The sequence below is a fragment of the Elephas maximus genome, chromosome 4 (assembly GCF_024166365.1).
Source record: "Elephas maximus indicus isolate mEleMax1 chromosome 4, mEleMax1 primary haplotype, whole genome shotgun sequence".
NCBI lineage: Eukaryota > Metazoa > Chordata > Mammalia > Proboscidea > Elephantidae > Elephas > Elephas maximus.
This window is the reverse complement of record NC_064822.1, coordinates 167,889,630-167,911,010: the sequence shown is the minus strand read 5'-3', so window position 1 is coordinate 167,911,010 and position 21,381 is coordinate 167,889,630. Positions and strand designations below refer to the sequence as shown.

Here is a 21,381-nt window from a genome sequence, read left to right as displayed (position 1 = left end):
ACTACCATATTTTACCACTTGTAAAATGTACATTTTGGGGGACATTTTTAGCATCTCTGAAATAAGGATGTGTCTTTTAATAGTGTGTCATCGTAAACCATTTGGAGCAATTTTTCATTGCTTAGTGGTTTATAAAATACTCATACATTTTAAAGTCAATGGTGTCTTAGATTTGATGAAATACAGTAAGTAAAAATACTATTTTAAAGTAGCCCTGCCTTAAAAATTATATATATACATATACACCTGTGGTTACTTCTACCAAAGCTGTGATATTGATTTTTCAGTCAAATACACGTATCAAAGGCGGAAGAATGGAGCCTTTATTTATTAAACCCTAAGAAGGAATCACGTGTAAAGCCTTAGAGATGTCTAGGTGTATGTATTGTCTCAGTTTTCAAATCTTCCCCATCCCCAACTAAGAAAACATGTGAAGACTCATCAGACATTTAAAAAACAAAGTGTAAAAAGCACTGGCTAAAATCTTTAACACAGATTAGTATGCAATTTCTCTGTTTCTTTCTTAGTCGACTCGGCTACATTCTATTAGCCAAACACATTTTAAGAAATGTGAAAGACATCCACTTTAAACTTGACTTCTCTGAGTGGGTATCTAAAAGACGTCCAGGCCACAGCGCCTCAGTCCATCATCACTTGGTTCTCACCTACGTTTCAGGAGACCACTAAAGTCAAGTTCCCCTGCATCGTCTTGACCTTCACCACTGTCATTAACAAAAGAAAAGCAAATCTGGGTTTAATGCTGAGACACATACATAACAATTTCCCCCAAACACTACGTATATAACGCATATGCAATTTTGGACCAGCACACAAGTCATGGCACTAAATCAACACAGACGATTCCTTTTCACACAAGTGACATTTGAAGTTTTTGGAGCATGTACTTGTGGAAAAGTAAACAGGAGGAGCTGGTGTTCCTCTCCGACTTCAGAAGACATGTTTTTTATAGATTGCATATATAAAACTGCTTGGATTTGTGTTAAAACTGAGTAACACAAATGCACTTAAGGCAAGCAACACAAAGTACTTTGTTTTTGCAAGTTGCGGGCTCCAGAAACATCCCTGTGTAAAAAGCAAAGGACTTTTGCTGATCTCTGTTATTCAGTCGAGACAGAGATTGGCTTGGTTCTGCCTTATAGGACAAAGTGTACCAATGTCAAATATATAAGTACAAAGCCTTATATTCCAAAGGTAACCTCTTTGTGTCCAAGAATAGATAGATAATAGTGAGACCAACATAACATAAAAATGGAGCTAGCACAGAGCTTTTTAAAAAGATGCATTCCTTTCTGTTTCAAAGGGAAATCATTATAATCTTTTAATGTTCTTATTAATGTTTATACCTTTTAAAATTTATTTAAAAAAAAAACTGTCTTTGAATTGTTAATGAACCCTTCACTGGTGGTTTTGAAAAGTGCTTTATTTTCTATAGAGAAATGCATCTTAAACTAGGCATGCAGCCACCTTTGTGATTTATATGAACTCTAAACGGAAGCTGTGGAGCTAACATTTAAAGGACACTGCAGATTTACTTACACGTTTAATTTTTTTTTAATGAAGATTTTGTTTCCTGCTCTTTACAAATGTTAGTGTGGTTTCTAAGAAAAGAGTCTGTGGGTTAAAAAACAGTGTGTGTAACACATAAGGTTATAAGAATTGAACTCAAATCCTGTATTTAAAATGTTTTTAATAGCAGGTATTGGAGAGGCCTTTTGAATTAAACACACAGCCCCTCTTCTATTCTTGTATATGCTGTGAGCATAGTTTTAGACCCAGGCATTTGCTGAGTGTGGGGTGAAGAAAAGTAATAGGATTTCAAAGTTATGACCTTTCCTTAAAATTAAAAATAATTAGGAAATAATTAAAAATCAATTGACTGGTAAAGTAATATGAGCTGTCTTTTAAAAATAATTAAGATTTTGTTCTAGTCACAATTTTTCGAGGGAAATGTGCCTTTTATTAACAGACTGAATCCTCGTGTTAATTTAAGTGATTTTCCCTATTGAACAAAACCCAGTATGGATTCAGTCTTCAGAAGAACAAAACCATTGCTTTCATTAAACAATTTATATCATGGAAGAACTAAATACAGAGAGTAAAATAATGGCAATAAGGGACTTGTTACATTTCTTAAAAACCAGGAAAAAATTTCATTTTTCTTCTTCAATCCCCTGATCATTCAGCCTTAGCAGTTGCAAAATAAGTCAAGTAGGCATCTATCTCTTGCCTTTCTACAATATTTTTTATTCCAGCCAACTCAGTGCTAACTGCCATAAATACCTACTTAATTAATAATTTTCTAGGCACAAGATTTAATAGCTCCATAAGTGATTTCTCAGTGAAAAGCAATATAAATAAAACTTTTCTGACTTAACAGCTGTCATATAAAATATGTATCTTCATCTATCTTGTGTGGTCATTAGGCAGAAAATAATGTAATTGAGAAAGTCACATACAAATAGACTCAAAGTACCTCCTTATAAGGCACTGTGAAACCTTCAAAAATGAAAGCTTCACTATAGCAAGAATAATCTAAAAAATCATTTTTTTTTTTTTTATATTCTTGATTTGGCATTAAACATAAGGTTTTTCTAGCCATACCAACTTTTGGACAAATGGTTTGTTTAACTGCAGTGAAAAGTGTTATTTGGAATTCAGAGTGTGGAAGAAAGGAAATGAAAATCCTTCACTATCCTGTTATATAAAAGCTATCTAGATGCCCCTTTTGAAGTTACCTTCTCTTGAAAGCAGATCTGATGTCAATGTTTGGAGTTGTCTCGGTGGATTCTTTGAAAGGAAAGAAAACCATAAATAAATACCTATGAAGACTGCAGCTTTGTGTTCAGTTTATAGGCCGTGGGGGTTCCTCAGAAGGAATACCAGCTGAAGGGGGGAGGTGGCTTTCCTCCTCGATGGCTGAGCTGCTAAGGCATCATCACAACCCCAGTCTCCCACAAAATCTATAAAAGGGACCTCAGGGCTCACCTTTTCCAGGTGTTGTCCAACCTATCTGCCTGTTAGAATCACCTGAGGGGCTTATAAAATATTCAGCTTCCTTATTCTCCTTGTTGGACATTTTGATTTGCCCAGAAATCATTTTGATGGGTGCCCAGAAATCAGTATTCTTAACAGTCCTTCAGGTGATTTTCAGAGATGCCCAGACAGGTTGAAGAACAGCTGCTCAAGGCCAGATTCCTACTGAATGCAGAAATCTTGACAGCACCTTGGTCCGTGATCATCCAGCCTTGGCCTGGCATCTCTAGTGATGGAGATCTCCAACCTTCCCAGGTTGTCTACATAGCCTTAATGAAAGAGCTCTTTTAATGCTAAGACCAAATTTGCCTTCTCATAATTTCCACCCTTTGATTCTAATATAATTCTAATCTACTCTAAACATTTTTAGAGTACATGGAAAAGGGCCTTCTCCCTCTTCTACCCACACGTTCAAGCTGGATAGGACATGGTTTCTGGACTCTTTATCTTCCTGGTTACCCAACTCCAGAAGGGACCCAGACTGAGGTATGGTGCCCACGACCAAAGACATCACCCCAAATGTGGAACAAGTAGTATGTTGTAGAAAGTAGTATCATTTCCTCCATCTAGATCCCATGCCACTTGTAATAGCCCCATTTAAAATTACACTAGCTTTGTGTTTTGCAGCTATAACACACTGGATTCTTCCTAAGTTTATGATCTTGAACTACTTCCAAGTCAACTTTCCCTTTTGTATTCTTATAAAAGTTTTTTTTTTTCCTTTCAACCTAAACGCACCTTATTGTATTTATCCCTATTAAACGCACTCTGGGAAGTAAATAGATCATATGGATGGAGAACTTCCATATCTGAGATTAGTTCTTATAAGAGAAATTCTCCCTTCTATCTGGGTATCCTGACATCCTCATCCCATTTTACCTTATCCGCAAACTTGAGTGGGAATATGTGGACTCAATGAAACAGATACATTCAATAGTAACAACAAAAACAAAATGATGCTACTCCCTCAGCTGGGAGACTGTATGACTATCAACAGCACTGACAAGAGATATTTACCAGTAAAATTCCCTAAGTTTTATTTTTAAATTGTCCCATGACAATTTAATTCCCCCGGCTTACTGAGACTACCACAATCAGAAACACACATAATTGTAAAAGGTCTCCTCCCACCAAAAAAAAAAAAAATCTCATGGTTTTAGATGACCTTCTCCATCTTCTCTCAGCTCATAAAAAGTCACATAAAAAAGAGGGAAAGAAGGCGCTTTTACCATGCACTTCAAGGTCGAATGAACAGCTGTCAAACTTATCCTTATAGGTGACCTCGCATCTGTAGTTTCCTGCATAGTTCTCTTTGGCCTGGATGATCTGCATCTCAAATGTGTACACCTGCAATGAAATGCACCCAGGCATAATTCACACTTGCCCTACACACTGAAAGAAGCCCCCAAAACCTGTAGACTGTAGAGTCAGTTCTAACTTATATTGACCCTGTAGGACAGAGTAGAACTGCCCCGTAGGGTTTCCAAGGAGTGGCTGGTGGATTTGAACTGCCGACCTTTGGGTTAGTAGCCTGAGCTCTTAACCACTGCTCTACTATCCCATTGCAATTATTTTTTTCAAATTCCTCAGCATTGGCTTTAAAGATGTGCCTATCTGGGATGGCAGTACAACATTCTCAATATAGAAGGGAGAGCCACCAGGCACAGCAGAGTGACCATATCAGAGTGTGTAGAGACTAGGAATGGTAACACCAGAGAATTTTCGGGACCGAAATCTCTCAAAGCTGGACCTGAAAATGACCTTTCTACCCACACAGAAAGCATGAGCTAACTGATCCCCTATGCTGGGAGCTCATGGACCATACCCGACTGTGCCTTTCAAAAGTTTCCTTCAGTTGGAGATGCTTCCCAGCTTTGCTGGCCAGGTCCATCCATTTCCCTTTGAACCATTTGATAGTGGGTTTCCTAAGAAGATCTTCAGCCTTGACTTTGGCTATAAAGGTAATAGTCTCACCTAGAAAAAAACACAAGTGATTCAGGCTGGTTTAAAACGTGTCATTCTTGTTGCTCTTACCTGGAAAGAAATTATGCAGGGTGGCACTGCATGCACTATGATGTGACTGGTGCCCCCTGGAGTTGTGCTGTGAAATGACCTTGATTTTTTTTTTATGCTAGAGGTTCTTAGGATAACCCAACCTGTTCTGCATTTGAGGTTTATGAAGCAGAAAAAGAACAATGGGACACCAATGGATATAATGTTTATGTTTGGATTGAAATATATGTAATGTATGTATGTATACATATATTTCAAAAAGAAACAAACCATTGCTGTCAAGTCGATTCTGACTCATGGTGACACCATGTGTTTCAGAGTAGAACTGCACAGACGGTTTTCAATGGCCGTGAACTTTTAGAAGTAGATTTCCTGGCCTTTCTCCTGAGGTGCCTCTGGGTAGCTTTGAACCACTAACTCTTTCAGTTAGCAGCGGAGCACTTAACCTTTTGCCCCACCCAGGGACTCCTTATATATATGTACTTTTTTATATATCATTTATCAATGAAATGAAGTGAAGAAAATGAAATATATGTGAATGTATCTTTTTTCCGCCCTTTTTATTTGGTGTGGTGATGGGAAACCTGGAATTATAGGAATAGGCCTAATTGAAGCTGCTCATTTTGCAGTACCCCTGCCTATCTGTTTGTACTGACTAATTAAACACCGCTGCCAGCCCGGCATTTCAGTGTCTTCCAGGAACGCAGGAGAGCAAACGTCTCCACTCACATACGCTGTGCTCCTACATTTCAGACCCGAAAGAAGAAATTCCGGAATGTATTCAGCTGTGCCTGCTAATTGCTATACTGTTCGGTAAATGTCAAAGGTGAGCTCTGATCACAATACAGGAAGTCCCCAACTTATGACGGCCTTCCATTCTGACGACTCTGTCATAAGTCGGTTCTATTATAAGTCGAATACCTCATCTTTTTTTTTTTTTAATTTTCACTATTATTGCCTTTTATTATCAATATCTTTATAAATTCAGCAGTAAATCATAAAATTGAACATCTACGAGTGAACGTCAGAGAATAATATCAGCAAATTATGAGTTACAAAATATTACTAACGATAAGATGCATGAAAAACAAAGCTGAACAGTCTTAAGCGCGGTTTGTTGTAAGTTGAATATGTCCTAAGTTGGGGATTGCCTATATATCCCTATAAAAATTTAACTGAAATTTCTGGGCACACCCCCACTTAGGACCTTTGTGCCTGTCCCTGGTGTGAGCCTCCCACGTCTGTGCCTCCATCCACACCCTTCCCCCTCCAGGCCCCTCTCTAGCTCACCACCCTGTTTATTTCCTCTATAACTTACGGCTTTTGCCATTATTTAATTTTTATTGTCTGCTCTTCCCATTGGATGTCAGTTTCAAGTGCTCACACTCCTATACTCAGTGTTTAGCACAGCGGCTAAAACACAGGTGTGTAATCACGATTGGTTGACTGAATATCTCAAAAGTTGAACCATCTCTCTGACTAGCTGCATCTGAAAAAAGGAAAAAAAACCAAACCCAGTGCCATCCAGTCAATTCCGACTCATAGCAACCCTATAGGACAGAGTAGAACTGCCCCATAGAGTTTTCAAGGAGTGCCTGGTGGACTTGAACTGCTGACCCTTTGGTTAGCGGCCATAGCACTTAACCACTAGGCCCCCAGGGTTTTCCATTATGATCTAGCGTGTGTGCAGATCTGTCGCCATCTTGTGGAATGAGGTGTGCCCTCATGACAGCAAATGCTAGCTCAGAGCTTTGTGATCTGCCAGGCACTGCTTAAAGTACTTCACAGATTAATCTTATCATTATCTCCATTTTACAGATGGGCAAACCGAGACATAGAGAGGTTAAGCCATTTACCTGAGGACAAAAGCTAGTAAGAAAGAGAACCAAGATTTGAACCCAAGCAGCTTGGCTGCAAGGTCCAGGTACTCAGCTACTACACTGGGCTGCCTAGATGTGCTAAAGGTCATAAAAAAGCAGGATTTAGTATATCCATACAATGGAATATTATTCAGCCATAAAAAAGGAATCAAGTACTGATACATGCTACAATATGGATGAACCTCAGAAACATTATGCCAAGTGAAAGAAGCCAGAGCAAATGAACATGTACCGTATGATTCCACTTATCTGAACTATCCAGGTTAGTTAAATCCATAGAGACAGAAAGCAGATTAGTGGTTGCCAGAGGCGGAAGGGTAGAGAGGAATGGGGAGTGACTGCTAACAGGTATGGGGTTTCCTTTTGGGGTGATTAAAATGTTTCGGAACTAGATAGGAGTGATGGCTGCACAATATGAGGAATGTACCAAAGGCCATTGAATCGTACATTTTACAAGAGTTCGTTTTCTGCGATGTGAATTTAGGATTTAAACTGAAGGCAGGATTTAATGCTAGGACTCACCAACTTTCACTTCTCCTGACTGGGGTTTTTCAATGAACAGGGTAGACAACTGAGAATTGGCATTCTGCTTGTCTTGTTCCTCGGTGACAGGCGATTCCCCTATAGACCATTCTAATGAGAGAAAGGAAATGGGTCATTTCAGGGCCTCATTCTTCTTAGGCAGACTTACCTGGGTTTGGAGTTCTCATCAACACTGAAGCTTTTCTTGGTCTAATAAAACTGGATAAGTGTAACATCATTCTTTCTGTCCCTGCTCTTCCCCCTCCCGGCAGCCATCATAGAGAGTGACAGATTTCCATTCTTATGGGGGCATCTCTTTCATGGTGGGGGTAAATAATGCTTTCTAGTTCCTAGAAATAGTGAAGCTTTTCAGGTGAAGTGTTTCTCTGTCTTTATTGACAGCACTGTTTCCTTTGCTGGTTTCTCCATCCTGCCTGTTCCCTAGCAGATAAATTATGGTAGTAAGTTAAAGCTGAATTCTCAGCGCTTTTCCAGGTTTTCCTGGCTTCTACATGTGTTTCCAGATGTGACTATAAGGCCACAACTATACAACAGAATTGAAAAAGGCTAAAAGGATGGGTCAGGTTGATTATTTAGACTGGAATTACTGAGCCAGGCTGGTATTTCTCGACTCCTTTCTCCCACATTGTAATGTAATTAGACAATTCTGTTATGGTTGTATAGATGTGGCCATAGTTTGACAAATAATCCACAAATAATGACCTGCAGGTACAAATTTCCAGAGTACTGGGAGTGTCCTGAAAGTGGAAAAAAATCCAAACAAACAAAAAAAATGAAAATAAAAATAAACTGAAGTTTTCCCATGAAGAGAGAGCAGCTAGAAAGGAAGTTTATTTTGCAATTTTTTGGTTTATACTCCAGGTGCTTGGCTGGTTTTAAGCGGCAATAAACTCCAATGAGCAGGGGAGGAGAGAGAACTGTTGATATTTCCTTTGTCTCTAAGAGCTGAATGAAGAAAAGTTTAGTTTCAGCAATTAAATAGCTGGAAAGAAAAAATGCATGGGTCACGAACTTTTGTTAATGTTTCTTGAATAGAAGAAAAGTGTACATTTAATTATTTTAGTCTTCAAGTCTCAATCATGCTTGGTATTTCTACCCACCAGAGACCATTTTTTTCCACAATGAAGTTATGCAGCCTTGTCACATGATTACACAATTTTTTTAATACTCAAGTTAATGTTAGTATTTTATGTTGTGTGTGTCTATGATATTAACAGTGATAGTGAGTAGTGGCCACTCAACTTCGAAACATGAGGAAGGAATTTTTGTTGTTTTATTCACTTCCATACCTATGCCTGGCCTATAAAAAGCCTGTAGTAGGATCAGAGTAGGCCCTTAGCACCTAGTTGCTGAATGAATGAATGAATAGCCTCACAGAATTGTAGCTACAGTTGACAGGATGCATATGAAAGTGTTTTGCCAAGTGTATGCTACCACAAAAGTGTGAATTGCTATCTAACTCCAGTACATTCCAGGAATGGAGATTTTAAAAGTCTCTTGATCTCTGTGTATTTCCTAAAGGTTAAAAATGATAGCTATATGATAAAAAAAAAAAAAAAAAAAAAGTCTGTGGTAATAAGGTACATTGTTGTTAGCTGCCCTCTAGTTGCCCCTGACTCAGAAGGACCCCATCCATAGAGTTTTCATTGGTTGATTTTAAAAAGTGGATCACCAGGCCTTTCATCCTGGTTTGTCATAATCTAGAAGCTCTGCTGAAACCTGTCCAGTATCACAGCAACACACGCAGGCCTCCTACTGACAGATGAACAGTGGCTGCACTTGAGGCGCACTGGTGCCATCAAGTTGGTCCTGGCTTGTAGTGACCCTATGCACAACAGAATGAAACACTGCCTGGTCCTGTGCCATCATCACAATCATTGCCATGTTTGAGGCCACTGTTGCAGCCACTGTATCATTCCATCTCATCAAGGGTCTTCCTCTTTTTCACTGACTCTCTACTAAGCATGATGTTCTTCTCCAGGGACTGATCCTTCCTGACAAAATGTCCAAAGTATGTGAGATGAAGTCTCACCATCCATGCTTCTCAGAAGCATTCTGGCTGTACTTCCTCCAAGACAGATTTGTTCATTCTTCTGGCAATCTATGGTATATCCAGTGTTCTTTGCCAACACCATAGTTCAAAGGCATCAATTCTTCAGTCTTCACTATTCATTGTCCAGCTTTTGCATGCATATGAGGCGACTGAAAATACCATGGCTTGGGTCAGGCACACCTTAGTCCTCAAGGTGACATCTTTGCTTTTTAACACTTTCAGGAGGTCTTTTGCAGCAGATTTGCCCGATGCAACACGTCATTTGATTTCTTGACTGCTGCTTCCATGGGTGTTGGCTGTGGATCCAAGTGAAATGAAATCCTTAACAATGTCAACCTTTTCTCCGTTTATCATTATGTTGCTTATTGGCCCGGTTTTGAGGATTTTTGTTTTCTTTACATTAAAATGTAATCCATCTGAAGATTAAAGTCTTTGATCTTCATCAGTAAGTGCTTCAAGTTCTCTTTGTTTCAGCAAGCAAGGTTGTTTCATCTGCATAAACATCTTTCTGGTATTCTCTGCTTTCAGCCAAGACCCATCTGACACCAGCAATGATACCCCTCATTCTATGTCCTCTTCTGAGTCTGGCTTGAATTTCTGGCAGTTCCCTGTCAATGTACTGCTGCAATCATTTTTTGAATTATCTTCACCACAATTTTACTTGCATCTGATGTATTAATGATCTTGGTCATTAATTTCTGCATTCGGTTGGATCACTTTTCTTTGAAACAGGCACATATATGGATCTCTTCGACGGCAGTGGATATTAATTTTTCTCTTCCAGTCAGTTGGGCAGGTAGCTGTCTGTCAAATTTCTTTGCATAGATGAATGAGCATTTCCAGCATTGCATCCATTTGTTGAGACATCTCAATTGGTATTCCATCAATTCCTGGAGCCTTGTTTTTCATCAAAGCCTTCAGTGCAGCTTGGACTTCTTCCTTCGAAACCATTGGTTCCTGATCATATGCTTCCTCCTCAAATGGTTGACCATCAACCAATTCTTTTGGGTACAGTGACTCTGTGTATTCCTTCCATCCTGTTTTGTTCAATATTTTGCTCATAGAATCCTTCCGTATTACAACTTGAGGCTTGAAATTTTTTCTTAAAAAATGAGGCTGTATTAGCCTAGATCCCTAGATCTATAAGAGGGCAGATTCCTGAAATTTTTGTGTATGTGTGTGTCATGCAAAATTAATTTCTCAATACATTAGTTTTCTCGTAAGTGGAAATAGAGTGAAAGATGGCTATGAAAGCTACAAACTGAATAAGAATTAGAATCAATGCAGTTTCAAGAAAGGAGGCCATTAGTGGTTGTATTAAGATGGAGTTGGGATGCCTTGCTCCAGGAGTGTGCTCACCTGAATCTTTTCTCTCCAGGGCCCGACTACCCACACCTGAAAGGAAAGTGTGATTTGATTGATTCAAAGGAGGGCGAAGATGGAATGCTGGCTTCAATGTTCTTGGATACCCCAAACCCTGTCTCTTCTGGTAATAGGGAGGAAAAAAACTAGAAGTTGGCTTGGATGGTAAATCAGTGGAGCTTCCTCTATGAAAACACCTATAAAATGAGTCTTATTTAAAAACAATGGTAAAAAAAAAATCTAAATATTTAAATTTATAGCACAGGGAAAAAGGATATATAGCTGGAAATGGAACAGGAATATATTTTTGCCCCTAAAATTCATACCAATTTACCAACTTAATTTATTTCACAAAGGAAACCTCCTTGTTCTGTTCTCATGTAAAACAAAAAAATTGTCATTGAAGCCAACATTTTCCTCTTGGTTCTGGCACAGGCAAAACCCGGTGCCTCAGCTCTGCTCACTGGCTCAGCCAGGTGACCTGACTTTTCTTTTCCTTTACTGTGAATTATAATACATTTAAAAAGTAAGAAAGGAGTTGGTATCATCCTAACCTGGTGGCAAGGCGCTAGGCGTGGTGGCTTCCTCTTCATCTGAAACAATAAAGAGTAGCGAAAAAGTTAAGGAGAAAAAGACTTCATCCAGAGTAACCTGGAAAAGGAGAACTCTGAAAAATAGGAAGAGAAACTACACAAAACAGTTTACACCAATGAGGTAGCCTTAGAAGACTTGGTGCCTGAAAGGTTAAAATTGAGAACTGGGTGAGAGAGTTGGGTAAACCAAATGAAACTGTAGATTAAAAAATAGAAGGCTAGCCATCTGTAGATTGAGGAAAAAAAACTAATACCTAAAAATCCAACCTTGATGAAATCAATGGCTGAGGTGGTTTTCAAGCTCTTATTTTGTTGTTCAAGTAAATGACAAACGTTATTCGTATACCACACTCATTTGGACACAGGCATAAAAGCATACATGTACTGTTTTAGAAATCTTTCCTCCCAAATAAGCCTCAGGATGACCCCCTCTTCTAAGTTTAGGAAACAAAAGTCAAGATTAACTAATATAAACCAATTTATTATACTAGTTCGCAAGTAATTATTTTAGGAAATTTGTAAGCATTTGCCAATATTATATTGGTATTGGCCAACACTGGATGATTTTTTAATGTTTACCCATGTTCATTTATAAAATTCAAAATATGCCTTGTAGCGTTTATCTGCACAGACACTGAAAATTCCTCTTTTAAAAAGTCTCTGATCTTCAAAGTGTCTTTACCATTTAGATGTTTAAATAGACTTTTAAACATAGACCTCTGCTCCTCTCTTCCCAAAGCATGAAGACAAGTGTTTGTGCAAATACTAATAATCTCTGTACTTGAAATATTAGAATAATTATGGATTTAAAAATACAAATCCAATGACTATATGAAAGTGGATACAGGAAATACTTGTACATGAATGTTACTTAAAAAAAGGTTTTCTAAAAATTCATGACAAGGAGATAAAATAGTGTGTTTTTGAATAATCTATTAAAATGTGTATTACAAATATTAATTACTGATCTGAAATTTCTTTTTCAAAATTGTCAACCAGCAATACGCTTTATTAATTTTTAACAAAATAACTAACGTAATTCGTAGGAAATATGTCGTATCTTCAGAACCAAAGAGGTGATTCACTGGGTATTGTGGGACCTGACATTATTCAGACGATGCTTTCTGTGGTCAAAGAAGCTCGCGGACAACTCTAGGCTGAGTAAAGCTAAATGCTTGTAAGTGTACGTGTGTGCATGCACGTATATGTGTGTGTATACACGTTTATATACTGGAGGACACCTCAAAGCCTTCAGTGGGCTAATACACACTGTGACTGGGGTGTGGAGATAAGAAATCATACAGTAGTTAGCATTTCCCACTTGTAGTTCAATTTTGAATCTTTTTTACCTGGAGTAGCCACTAATGTTCCACAAGATCATACAGTTGGGAAGGTATAGGTATTTCTGAGCTTTTTTTTGGTAATATTATTTTCCATAAATTTAATTCAGTACTTAGTACTTTCTTCTTATAACCTATTCACAGGTTTTATATACCGACATAGGCAAAGAATCTTGATTTTTAAGACCTGTAAAAATTAATGAAAATGAAGCTTTAAAATTCAACAAAGCCCTAGCAAGGTGCATCCTTTATTATACATAAATTAAAAACCAGGACCACTTTGATTCAAATGAACACTTCCTTTTATACAGATTTTGTTGTTTGTTTGCTTTATGCACAGTACATAATTGTTTAGAATGCAAAGTGATTGAGAAAAGAGCACTCATACATTTAAATAAAATGAAAATAAAGGAAGATAATCCATTTTCTAAGCGCAGTTTTGATGGATGAGTTGTTTCAAAGTCTACTAAATATTAAGACTATATGGAGAACATGCACAATTATTTTAGATTATTAAGGAACCATATATTCAAGGAGTGCTTCAAAGTATCATGAAATGCTGTTCCTTTAAGTGACCCCAAATTACTTCCAAATAGCAGTTACTTCTTCATTGGCAAAATTTGATTCGTTGCATAGAAATTTTCAAATTTTAGAAAGTGCTAGAATATGTAATTGACAAGAGCAAAGGTTACTGTTTCACTTTTTTTTTAAGTAGTTTTAGTCCTGACATTCCTTTATATTTTGGGAAATGTAGTTAAGATGTTGGGATTCTGACCTTAAATTCTTGCAAAGTTGCCAGAAGAACTGGATGGTACCCGGCTATCATTACTGAATGTTTTGATCAAAAATTCTACAGAAGAATCCTGATCAAAAGGGGGGATATATAGAACAGAATTTTAAATTCTCAAAGAACCCAGACTTTCTGGAGCCCTTGAGACTGGATGACCCTCTGCCCCCTACCCCTGTCACCAAAACTATTGCCCTAAGATAATCTTTAAACATGAAGCCAAAATTGTCTACTGAAGTCATCTTTAAACCAAACAATAGTTTAACTCAATTAGTAAAGAATGTTCCCCTTGAGTTTTGTGCTCTTTTAAAGAATTATCTATATGTGATCAAACTGACAACAGCAACTTGAAAGATGAGATAGAAAATTTAGGGGGCAGTGAGTTTATGTTAATGGCGGTGGAATAATTTGGAAAAGGAGAGTGAGAATGGTTGCACTTGAAGAATGTAATCAATATCACTGAATTGTACATGTAGAAATTGTGTTAAATTGGTGTGTTTCCATATTTTCACTAAAAATAAATAAACAAAAACAAAGTGCTCAAAAAAAAAATCTTGCAAAGTTACGTGGTTGAATTGGATGAAACTGAAATGTTTAATTTTTCTTATTTACCATAGTAAGATGGATTCTATTGCTATAAGGGAAATTTGAACATACAAATCCTTCTGGTTATGTTCAGTTAATAAGGCCTGGCATCACACAAAGAACGTTTCCAAACAAAACAAACAAAAAATGCAATATGAAAGTCACATTTTCTTTTTTCTACTTAAAAGCGCCTGTGAGGATGAGGGTAAGAGCTTTTGACTCTTTGTAATACAACACACAGGAAGACCACAGACTGAAAGCTACAGGGTTATCTCCTGTAGCTACATAGAAGGGCAATTTACCAAAGCAGAATTCTATGTCTTCAAGTCATGGGAAAACAGCATTTGTAAAACTGTAAAAAGGATTCTCTTAAACAACTGAAGTTCCCAGAGAAGAACGCCTGGAAAGTAGAGAAAGAACTTAGTCTCATGTTACAAGGCTGGGATTTTAGGAGGGTACACATGAAATCTGGAATGCAAGTGAGAGCCTTGCTGGGGAATAAAAAGAACCCCAGAGACTGAGGAATGTGTACGTTCTTAGAATCCTCCAAACTCTCTTGGGCATAAAATGACTTCTACCTATGGTTGATTTAAATTGCCTCTTTAAAGTTAAATTTTTAAGTAGTGTAAACTTGGGACAATTATAGAGATTTTAGAACAAAAACTAAAAGCATGTAAAATTCAAATGTATGTGACTGTAAACAAACCTCGGCTAAATACTGATATGATACTTGGATTTAGACAAACTTATTAATTCCTCAAGCAGAGTAAGCAGTTGTTGTAAATACTGGAGTATGTGACCAAAACAACAACAACATACAGAAGGTAACAACAACATATATTTGTAACAACAGTTAACATTAATTCATGTTTTGAGGCATTTGATTAATTTGTCATATTTCCTTAATGAGACGACACCTGCCTCATATTCTGATGCTTCTGAAATCAGGATTCATCTTATAATATATATGCATATTCAGTGAGTACTTTAAATTACAAGTACTTTCTGCCCAAAAATCTATTATTAAATCAATCTTGCATTTCGTAATTGGTTGTGTCTTAGAATTGAAAAGCATGGTGGTATTAACTTTTCACAAAGTCAAAAGTTAACTTGTAAAGTTCATTACAAAGAACACATGTAATTAGAATGTATAGGTAAAGCCTGGAGATATTTTAGTAGATGGCTGATCGACTGAAACCTAAAGGGAAAATTGCACAAAAATATTTCAGCTTGCTAGTGAAAAGCACTAGGACAATTTTATCACAGACGTAAAGAGACCTAAATGAAGAAAAAAAAAATGTTAAATCATTTTTAAAATAAAAAAATGTTAAATCATTTTTTTTTTGCATAAAAAAAATCACAACATTCAGGAAGAGATATACTGGAACTTCTGCTGATTTTCTTCCTACATTCATTTGGCCAACCACTTTCATGCCAAAAGGATTCTCTGCATCTCAAGTTACATGAGATCTTTAATATGCACTGGGTGCATTCAGGACAGTTATCTGGTATGTTAATATGCTATCTACACCCTTAGAAAAAGAAAGTAAGCTTTTACTCTCCTTGCAGCAATTAACTAAAGCAGTTATTTTTCTGGAAGAAAAATATAAATAGGTTGTAACTGTCCTGATTGGGCTTACCAAAAAATAGAAACACTAACGAGAGGTGAAAATAATTTTAAAAATATGTACCGGAATTTAGGCATCAAAGTGAATACTAACCTTCAAAGCAGTCTCTTGATTCTAACACTGCTGCCACATTTGGAACCACCCACGGGACCAGTTTTGGAATTGCCCTCAGGGCTACTTGTTAAGGCACAGAAAAGTTCATTACCTTCTGCTCATACCTATGATTTTTGTTGACCAAGAAAAGACGTCTGATCCCATTTGATCACCTAACTTATTCTCTACACATAGCCCATTGTGACTCTTGTCTGCTTCCCAAACTGAAACCTGCCTCCCCTTGGTAATGGTTGTTCTCCCCTCTAAAATGTAAGTTGGCTATAGGAGGGCAGGACTTTTGTTCACCACTGTGTCTCCCGTGCTTAGAACCATGCCTGGCACTCAGCTGACACTCCGTAAATACTTGCTGAATAAATGGATATCAGAATGCGAGGTAGATATTTGACCCTACTGAGGGTATGGAGAGTCTATACTTTGCATACCATTCATTTGCTACATGTAATTATCTGGAAGAATTTCAAGCCACAGCAGCATTATTTGTACAAGGGCATTGCCTCCCAGTTTGATCACTCTGAAAATGATTTGCACTTTAATTTCCAGTTTGCTGTTTGGTTGAACACGTTACTGTCATCTCTATCGTATGGATTCCAGGAGACTTTGCGTGGGTGCCAGGACAAAGTAGGCAGTATTAGGAAACAAGATAGCTGGATGGACAACCATTCCAAAGGAAAACAAGTAAACAAAACAAATAACAATAAAACTCCTTCCTGTAATGTGTGGCTAATTGCCTCCATGAACAACTGCCTCCTTTGCCATGAGGCCTGAAGAACTAGATGGTGCCTGGCTACCATTACTGAAAATTTTGATCAAAGATTCAATAGAAGAATTCTGATCAAAAGGGAGAAAATTCAGAAAAGAATTTCAGATTTCCATGGAATCAAAATTTTCTGGAGCCACAGAGGCTGGATGAATCCCTGAATCTTTGTCCTGAGATAATATTTAAACCTTAAATCTTAAGCCAAAAATATCCCCTGAAGTTGTCTTAAAACTAAATAGTAGTTTAGCTTAACTACTAAAGAACATATTCCAGGAGCAATGTGCTCTTTTAGGAATTATCTATATGTGATGGAATTGACAAGAGCAACTCAAAAGTTTAGAGAACTTAGAGGGCAGTGAGTTTATGTTATGGGGGAGGGTGAGTATGGTTGCATGACCTGAAGGATATAATCAATGTCACTGAATTGTACATGTAGAAATTGTTGGGAAAATGAAGTGGAAAAAAGAAATGAGTAGCATGAAGCAGAGCTTTGTAGTCATGGGATAGTCCTGTATCTTGATTGCAGTGCCAGTTACATGAATCTACCTACACATGTGAGAAAATAACATAACCTATTCATATTGTATCAACATCAATTTCCTGAGTTTGATATTGTGCCATAATTTGTGAGATGTAAACATTGGGGGGAACTGGGTAAAGGGATACAAGGAACGGCTTTGTACTATCTTTGCATCTTTCTATGAATTTATAATTATTTCAAAATTAAAACAACAACAACAACAAAGAAACAAAAAAACTCCTTCCTGGGAAATCATTTGATTCCAGACAGAGCCTCTTTGTAAATCTGAAAAAGTTGGCAAATTTAATCACAAACATGCCTTATGCAATTGATACAGGAACCAGATATCTCTCTGACGCTACAAAATTTCTTTGACCATTTCAACACTGTCACAGAACGACTCCAGTTGATTTGGGAACAATTTAAGCTACATCTCCTTGAACAATGGTCTTAAGAGTGACAGTTACGGAGTCATTAACTGAATATACTTCAGCTTATTAGGTAGAAGACTAAATAAAGTGCTGAAGATGTACCAATACACAGGCATGACCATTTTCAATAGCTTTAAGTGAGTTGGTCTTAGGGTAGAAATCATTCTTCAGCTCTGAGGATGAGCACTCAGAATGCACAGCGCTGGTGCCTCTTTCTGCACCCTTGTTGACTCAGAGTACACATAGGATGTCCATTCTCCTGCCCAGAAAACATGCTGAATGGAAATAAAAATCTGTTGAGTTTACCATTACATGGTCAGCAGCTAAGCCAGCATGGAAATTCAGTTGTTCGTTCATTCTACAAGTATTTATTGAGAAGATTGCGGTGTGCAGCTCTCTGCCAGACGCTGGAAGGAATGAGATGAGGGGATGCAAGCGGTGTTAGGACATGGTGCCTGGCTGTCAAAAAGCTTATAACCTGGCAGGGAAAGGATTCAAACATAAATACGTGATTAAGTGGAGAAAAGGGGGATTGAGTGACAGAGGCAATAGGTTCAAGAGAAATTAGGAGAAGGAAGGAGAGATGAAAGTGAGCTAGAAAGATGCACCAAGGAGTGAAATCTGAGTTGGATGGTTAAAAAAAAAAAAGGTAGACTAAGAGTCGGAGGTGAGGGGAGGACATGAGAGGACATTCTAGTCATTGCTGGAGGAGAGGTCTGTCACATCAGTCAATCCAATCCATATCCATGGACGGCTTCTTCCTCAACTGTGGATACAGATGTAGCAATAATTATTGCATCTACCTTTTGCTTAAGTATTTTCTTTGAAATTTCCATGTCCTTGGTGAAAGTGAGTAATAACTGAAGAAGACTTTATATTTAAAAATAACTTCCATTGACCTACCTTCTTTATTTAAAGATGTCATTTTCCATTCCTAAATTGTTTTGCTTCCTAGGTATGTAGGACAAATATATATATGGCAGCTCATGTACGTGGCAGCGGTATGTGGCCATGGCCTTGCTTAACTTCTGCAAGTGTTAGGAAAAAAAATGCTACAGGATGCCGTAGTCATTTGGCCTTGCTTTCATCGCACTAAGTTCTCAGTAAAGAAAAGAGTTTGTGTTTGCTGGCTGGTTGATGGATTGGTTGGTTTTAATTTATAGAAAGGCATTTTCTCATTTAAGCATACAGATATAATATGGTGATTTTTCAGATTAAGGTTCAAGCACAGGCTTTGTTTAAACTTTGACAGCTTGCCTTCTAGGATTACATCATCTGCTCTATTGGTTGAGCCTTACAGCCTGGTCCAAGCACCTTTCCAAATTTGGAAACAGAGGTGTGTGCCATGAGCCTTGTAGAGAATAATGTTACAAAAACTTCAGCCAGGATGTCCCAAGCCTCCTTGAACTCATCTCATGGGAGGAGTTCTAGGAGTTTGCACTATCTCTGTTCCATAAGCAAATAACCTTCAGACTGTGGCTCACGTGGTCAGGATTAGTATTCATGTTACTATCCATGGGAGCCACCGAAGGTCAAGGACAAAGTGGATGTGCTAACATTATCTGCTCATTTATGAGAGTGTAAATTCAAGTTAGCAGAAGAAAAGTGATCCAAAGTACTGAAAGAAAGAAAAAAAGTATTTTACTAATGTACGGGAGACAACAATACATAGGAATTAGGTAAAGAAATATGACATAGTAAGAAAAAGAGGTATTTAACATGCTTTTCCGTGATGTCCAGAAAAATGAGACATTTCTTAGGGTAGTCAGGAAATAATTGGTTATTCCAAAATCTAAACTATGTTATTCATTACCCAAATAAAAAGCAAACTTTTACAAATGATAATACATACATTTAGAGTTTATCAAATCTACTCTCTGTGAAAACTTTCTGTTGTGCCTTGGTTTAAGATAGATGGTTGGTCACGGCAATAACTTCCCTCCACAGGGAGACAAAGGAATTAGTATTTCATTGATTCAGAGCAGTACATGATAAAGATTATTAAATTTCTGAAACTAGACTATCTCCATATAAAGTTAAAATAGAATAATATTACAAAAACAAATGAGTTTTCAATTCAACCAGGAGCAACACGATGTTTGCTTAAAGTTATATTAACAAGCTGTATAAATCATATAAATCCACATGAATACATAGTATTACAAGATGAAATGCTAGCCTTCCAAATTGCTGGTGAAACTTGGAACAATTCCAATAGTAATGTGAAACATTACATTTAATTAAAAAAAAAAAAAACTGGGTGATCCAGATTAATTTTCCAAATTGATGTAATTCCAAGGAGATCAGGTATTTCTCTCCCTTAGGGTGCACATTGAAACTTGGAAACTATCAATTAGCTTGCTGGCTTCTCAGCAAGTGCTTGTGATATTTTCATCATTGTTGTTGTTTTTCTTTTAAGAAAAGCATGTACTGGAAATTTATCAAAGCACCAGTTCTCATTACACTGATTAGGTCCTGCAGATAAGATGCAAGAGCTTGAAATCACACTGGTGAAAGACAATGCAGAGAGATTCCTTGGGGGCCTCATAACAATCCTTATTGACCTCTTACTGCTTGATTCAGCCTCACTCTCCCTCCCTCCAACTTACCTTTTACCGGTCCGGTTCCAGCCTCCTTCTCTTTTTTTGGTTCTGCGTGGAAAGTACAAGTACATTTTTGAAAGTGTCTTAAAGAAAACATTTTATTATGTGATGAGCAATTGGGGTGAGGGGAGATGGAGGAAGTTAATGGCAACAAATCATATATGATGCTACATACTCAGTTATTATGCTGTTTCTAAATTATGAATTTGAGAATCCTAACTTAGAGCCATATTAAACTTGAATTATGTCCCCCCTCAAATGTATCAATTTGGCTGGGCCGTGATTCCGGTATTGTGCCATTTTCCTGTACGTTGTTAAATCCTGCCTCTATGATGTTAATGAGAGAGGATGGGTGATAGCTGTGTTAGTGAGGCAGGACTCAATCTACAAGATTGGACTGTGTTTTGAGGCAATCTCTTGAGATATAAAAGAAAGAAGTGAGCAGAGAGACAGGGGGACTTCATACCACCAATAAAGCGGTGCCGGGAACAGAGTACATCCTTTGAACGCAGGGTCCCTGTGCAGAGAAATTCCTAGTCTGGGGAAGATTGGTAAGAATGCCCACAGAGGGAGAAAGCCTTCTGCTGGAGCTGACACCCTGAATTTGGACTTTGAGCCTACTTTACTGTGAGAAAATAAACTTCTCTTTGTTAAAGCCATCCACTTGTGGTAGTCTGTTATAGTAGCACTAGACTGACTAAGACAGAATTTGGTACCGAGAGTGGGGTGCTGCTCTAACAGATACCTAAAACGTGGAAGTGGTTTTGAAACTGTGAATGGATACAGAACCAGCAGCAGTAGAGAACCTGCAGCGACAGAGAAGCAGCCGCAGTAGAGAACCAACAGTAGCAGAACCAGTAGACCAGCAAGAGACAGCGCTGAAGAAGAGCCACGGAGCAAGACAGCTGAGTGCCTGTGCTCAGAAGGCTTTCTGGCAGAGTGGCAGTTATGGGTGGAGCTACAGAGCTTTGAAACACTTGCCCCAGCACGGCAGATGCAGGTGTGAGGCCTGAAGCTGAAAAGACAAGTAACACAAGAAGCCAAGCTCAGTCTCAAAAGGTACGGCCGTGACCTCAGGGGTTTCAAAGTGTGGAACCATGGCCTCTGGTATTTCTAAA

The 21,381-nt window shown here is 37.9% G+C and overlaps 1 protein-coding gene across 6 annotated transcripts in view; it reads right to left on the bottom strand.

The window, feature by feature from the left end:
* The window catches only part of MYBPC1 (myosin binding protein C1), a 95,756-nt gene that overhangs the window by 50,344 nt on the left and 24,031 nt on the right, over window positions 1-21,381 (bottom strand). For 4 of the 6 annotated variants that reach the window (XM_049884171.1, XM_049884176.1, XM_049884172.1 and 1 more), the window contains 8 exons: window positions 20,270-20,311; window positions 11,460-11,498; window positions 10,903-10,938; window positions 7,470-7,580; window positions 4,880-5,028; window positions 4,284-4,401; window positions 2,757-2,808; window positions 666-722 (listed from right to left, as the gene is read on the bottom strand). In XM_049884171.1, the coding sequence (XP_049740128.1) occupies window positions 666-722; window positions 2,757-2,808; window positions 4,284-4,401; window positions 4,880-5,028; window positions 7,470-7,580; window positions 10,903-10,938; window positions 11,460-11,498; window positions 20,270-20,311 (604 nt within the window). The remainder of the gene's footprint in view (window positions 1-665; window positions 723-2,756; window positions 2,809-4,283; window positions 4,402-4,879; window positions 5,029-7,469; window positions 7,581-10,902; window positions 10,939-11,459; window positions 11,499-20,269; window positions 20,312-21,381) is intronic. The other 2 variants (XM_049884174.1, XM_049884177.1) reach the window with 2 other exon arrangements.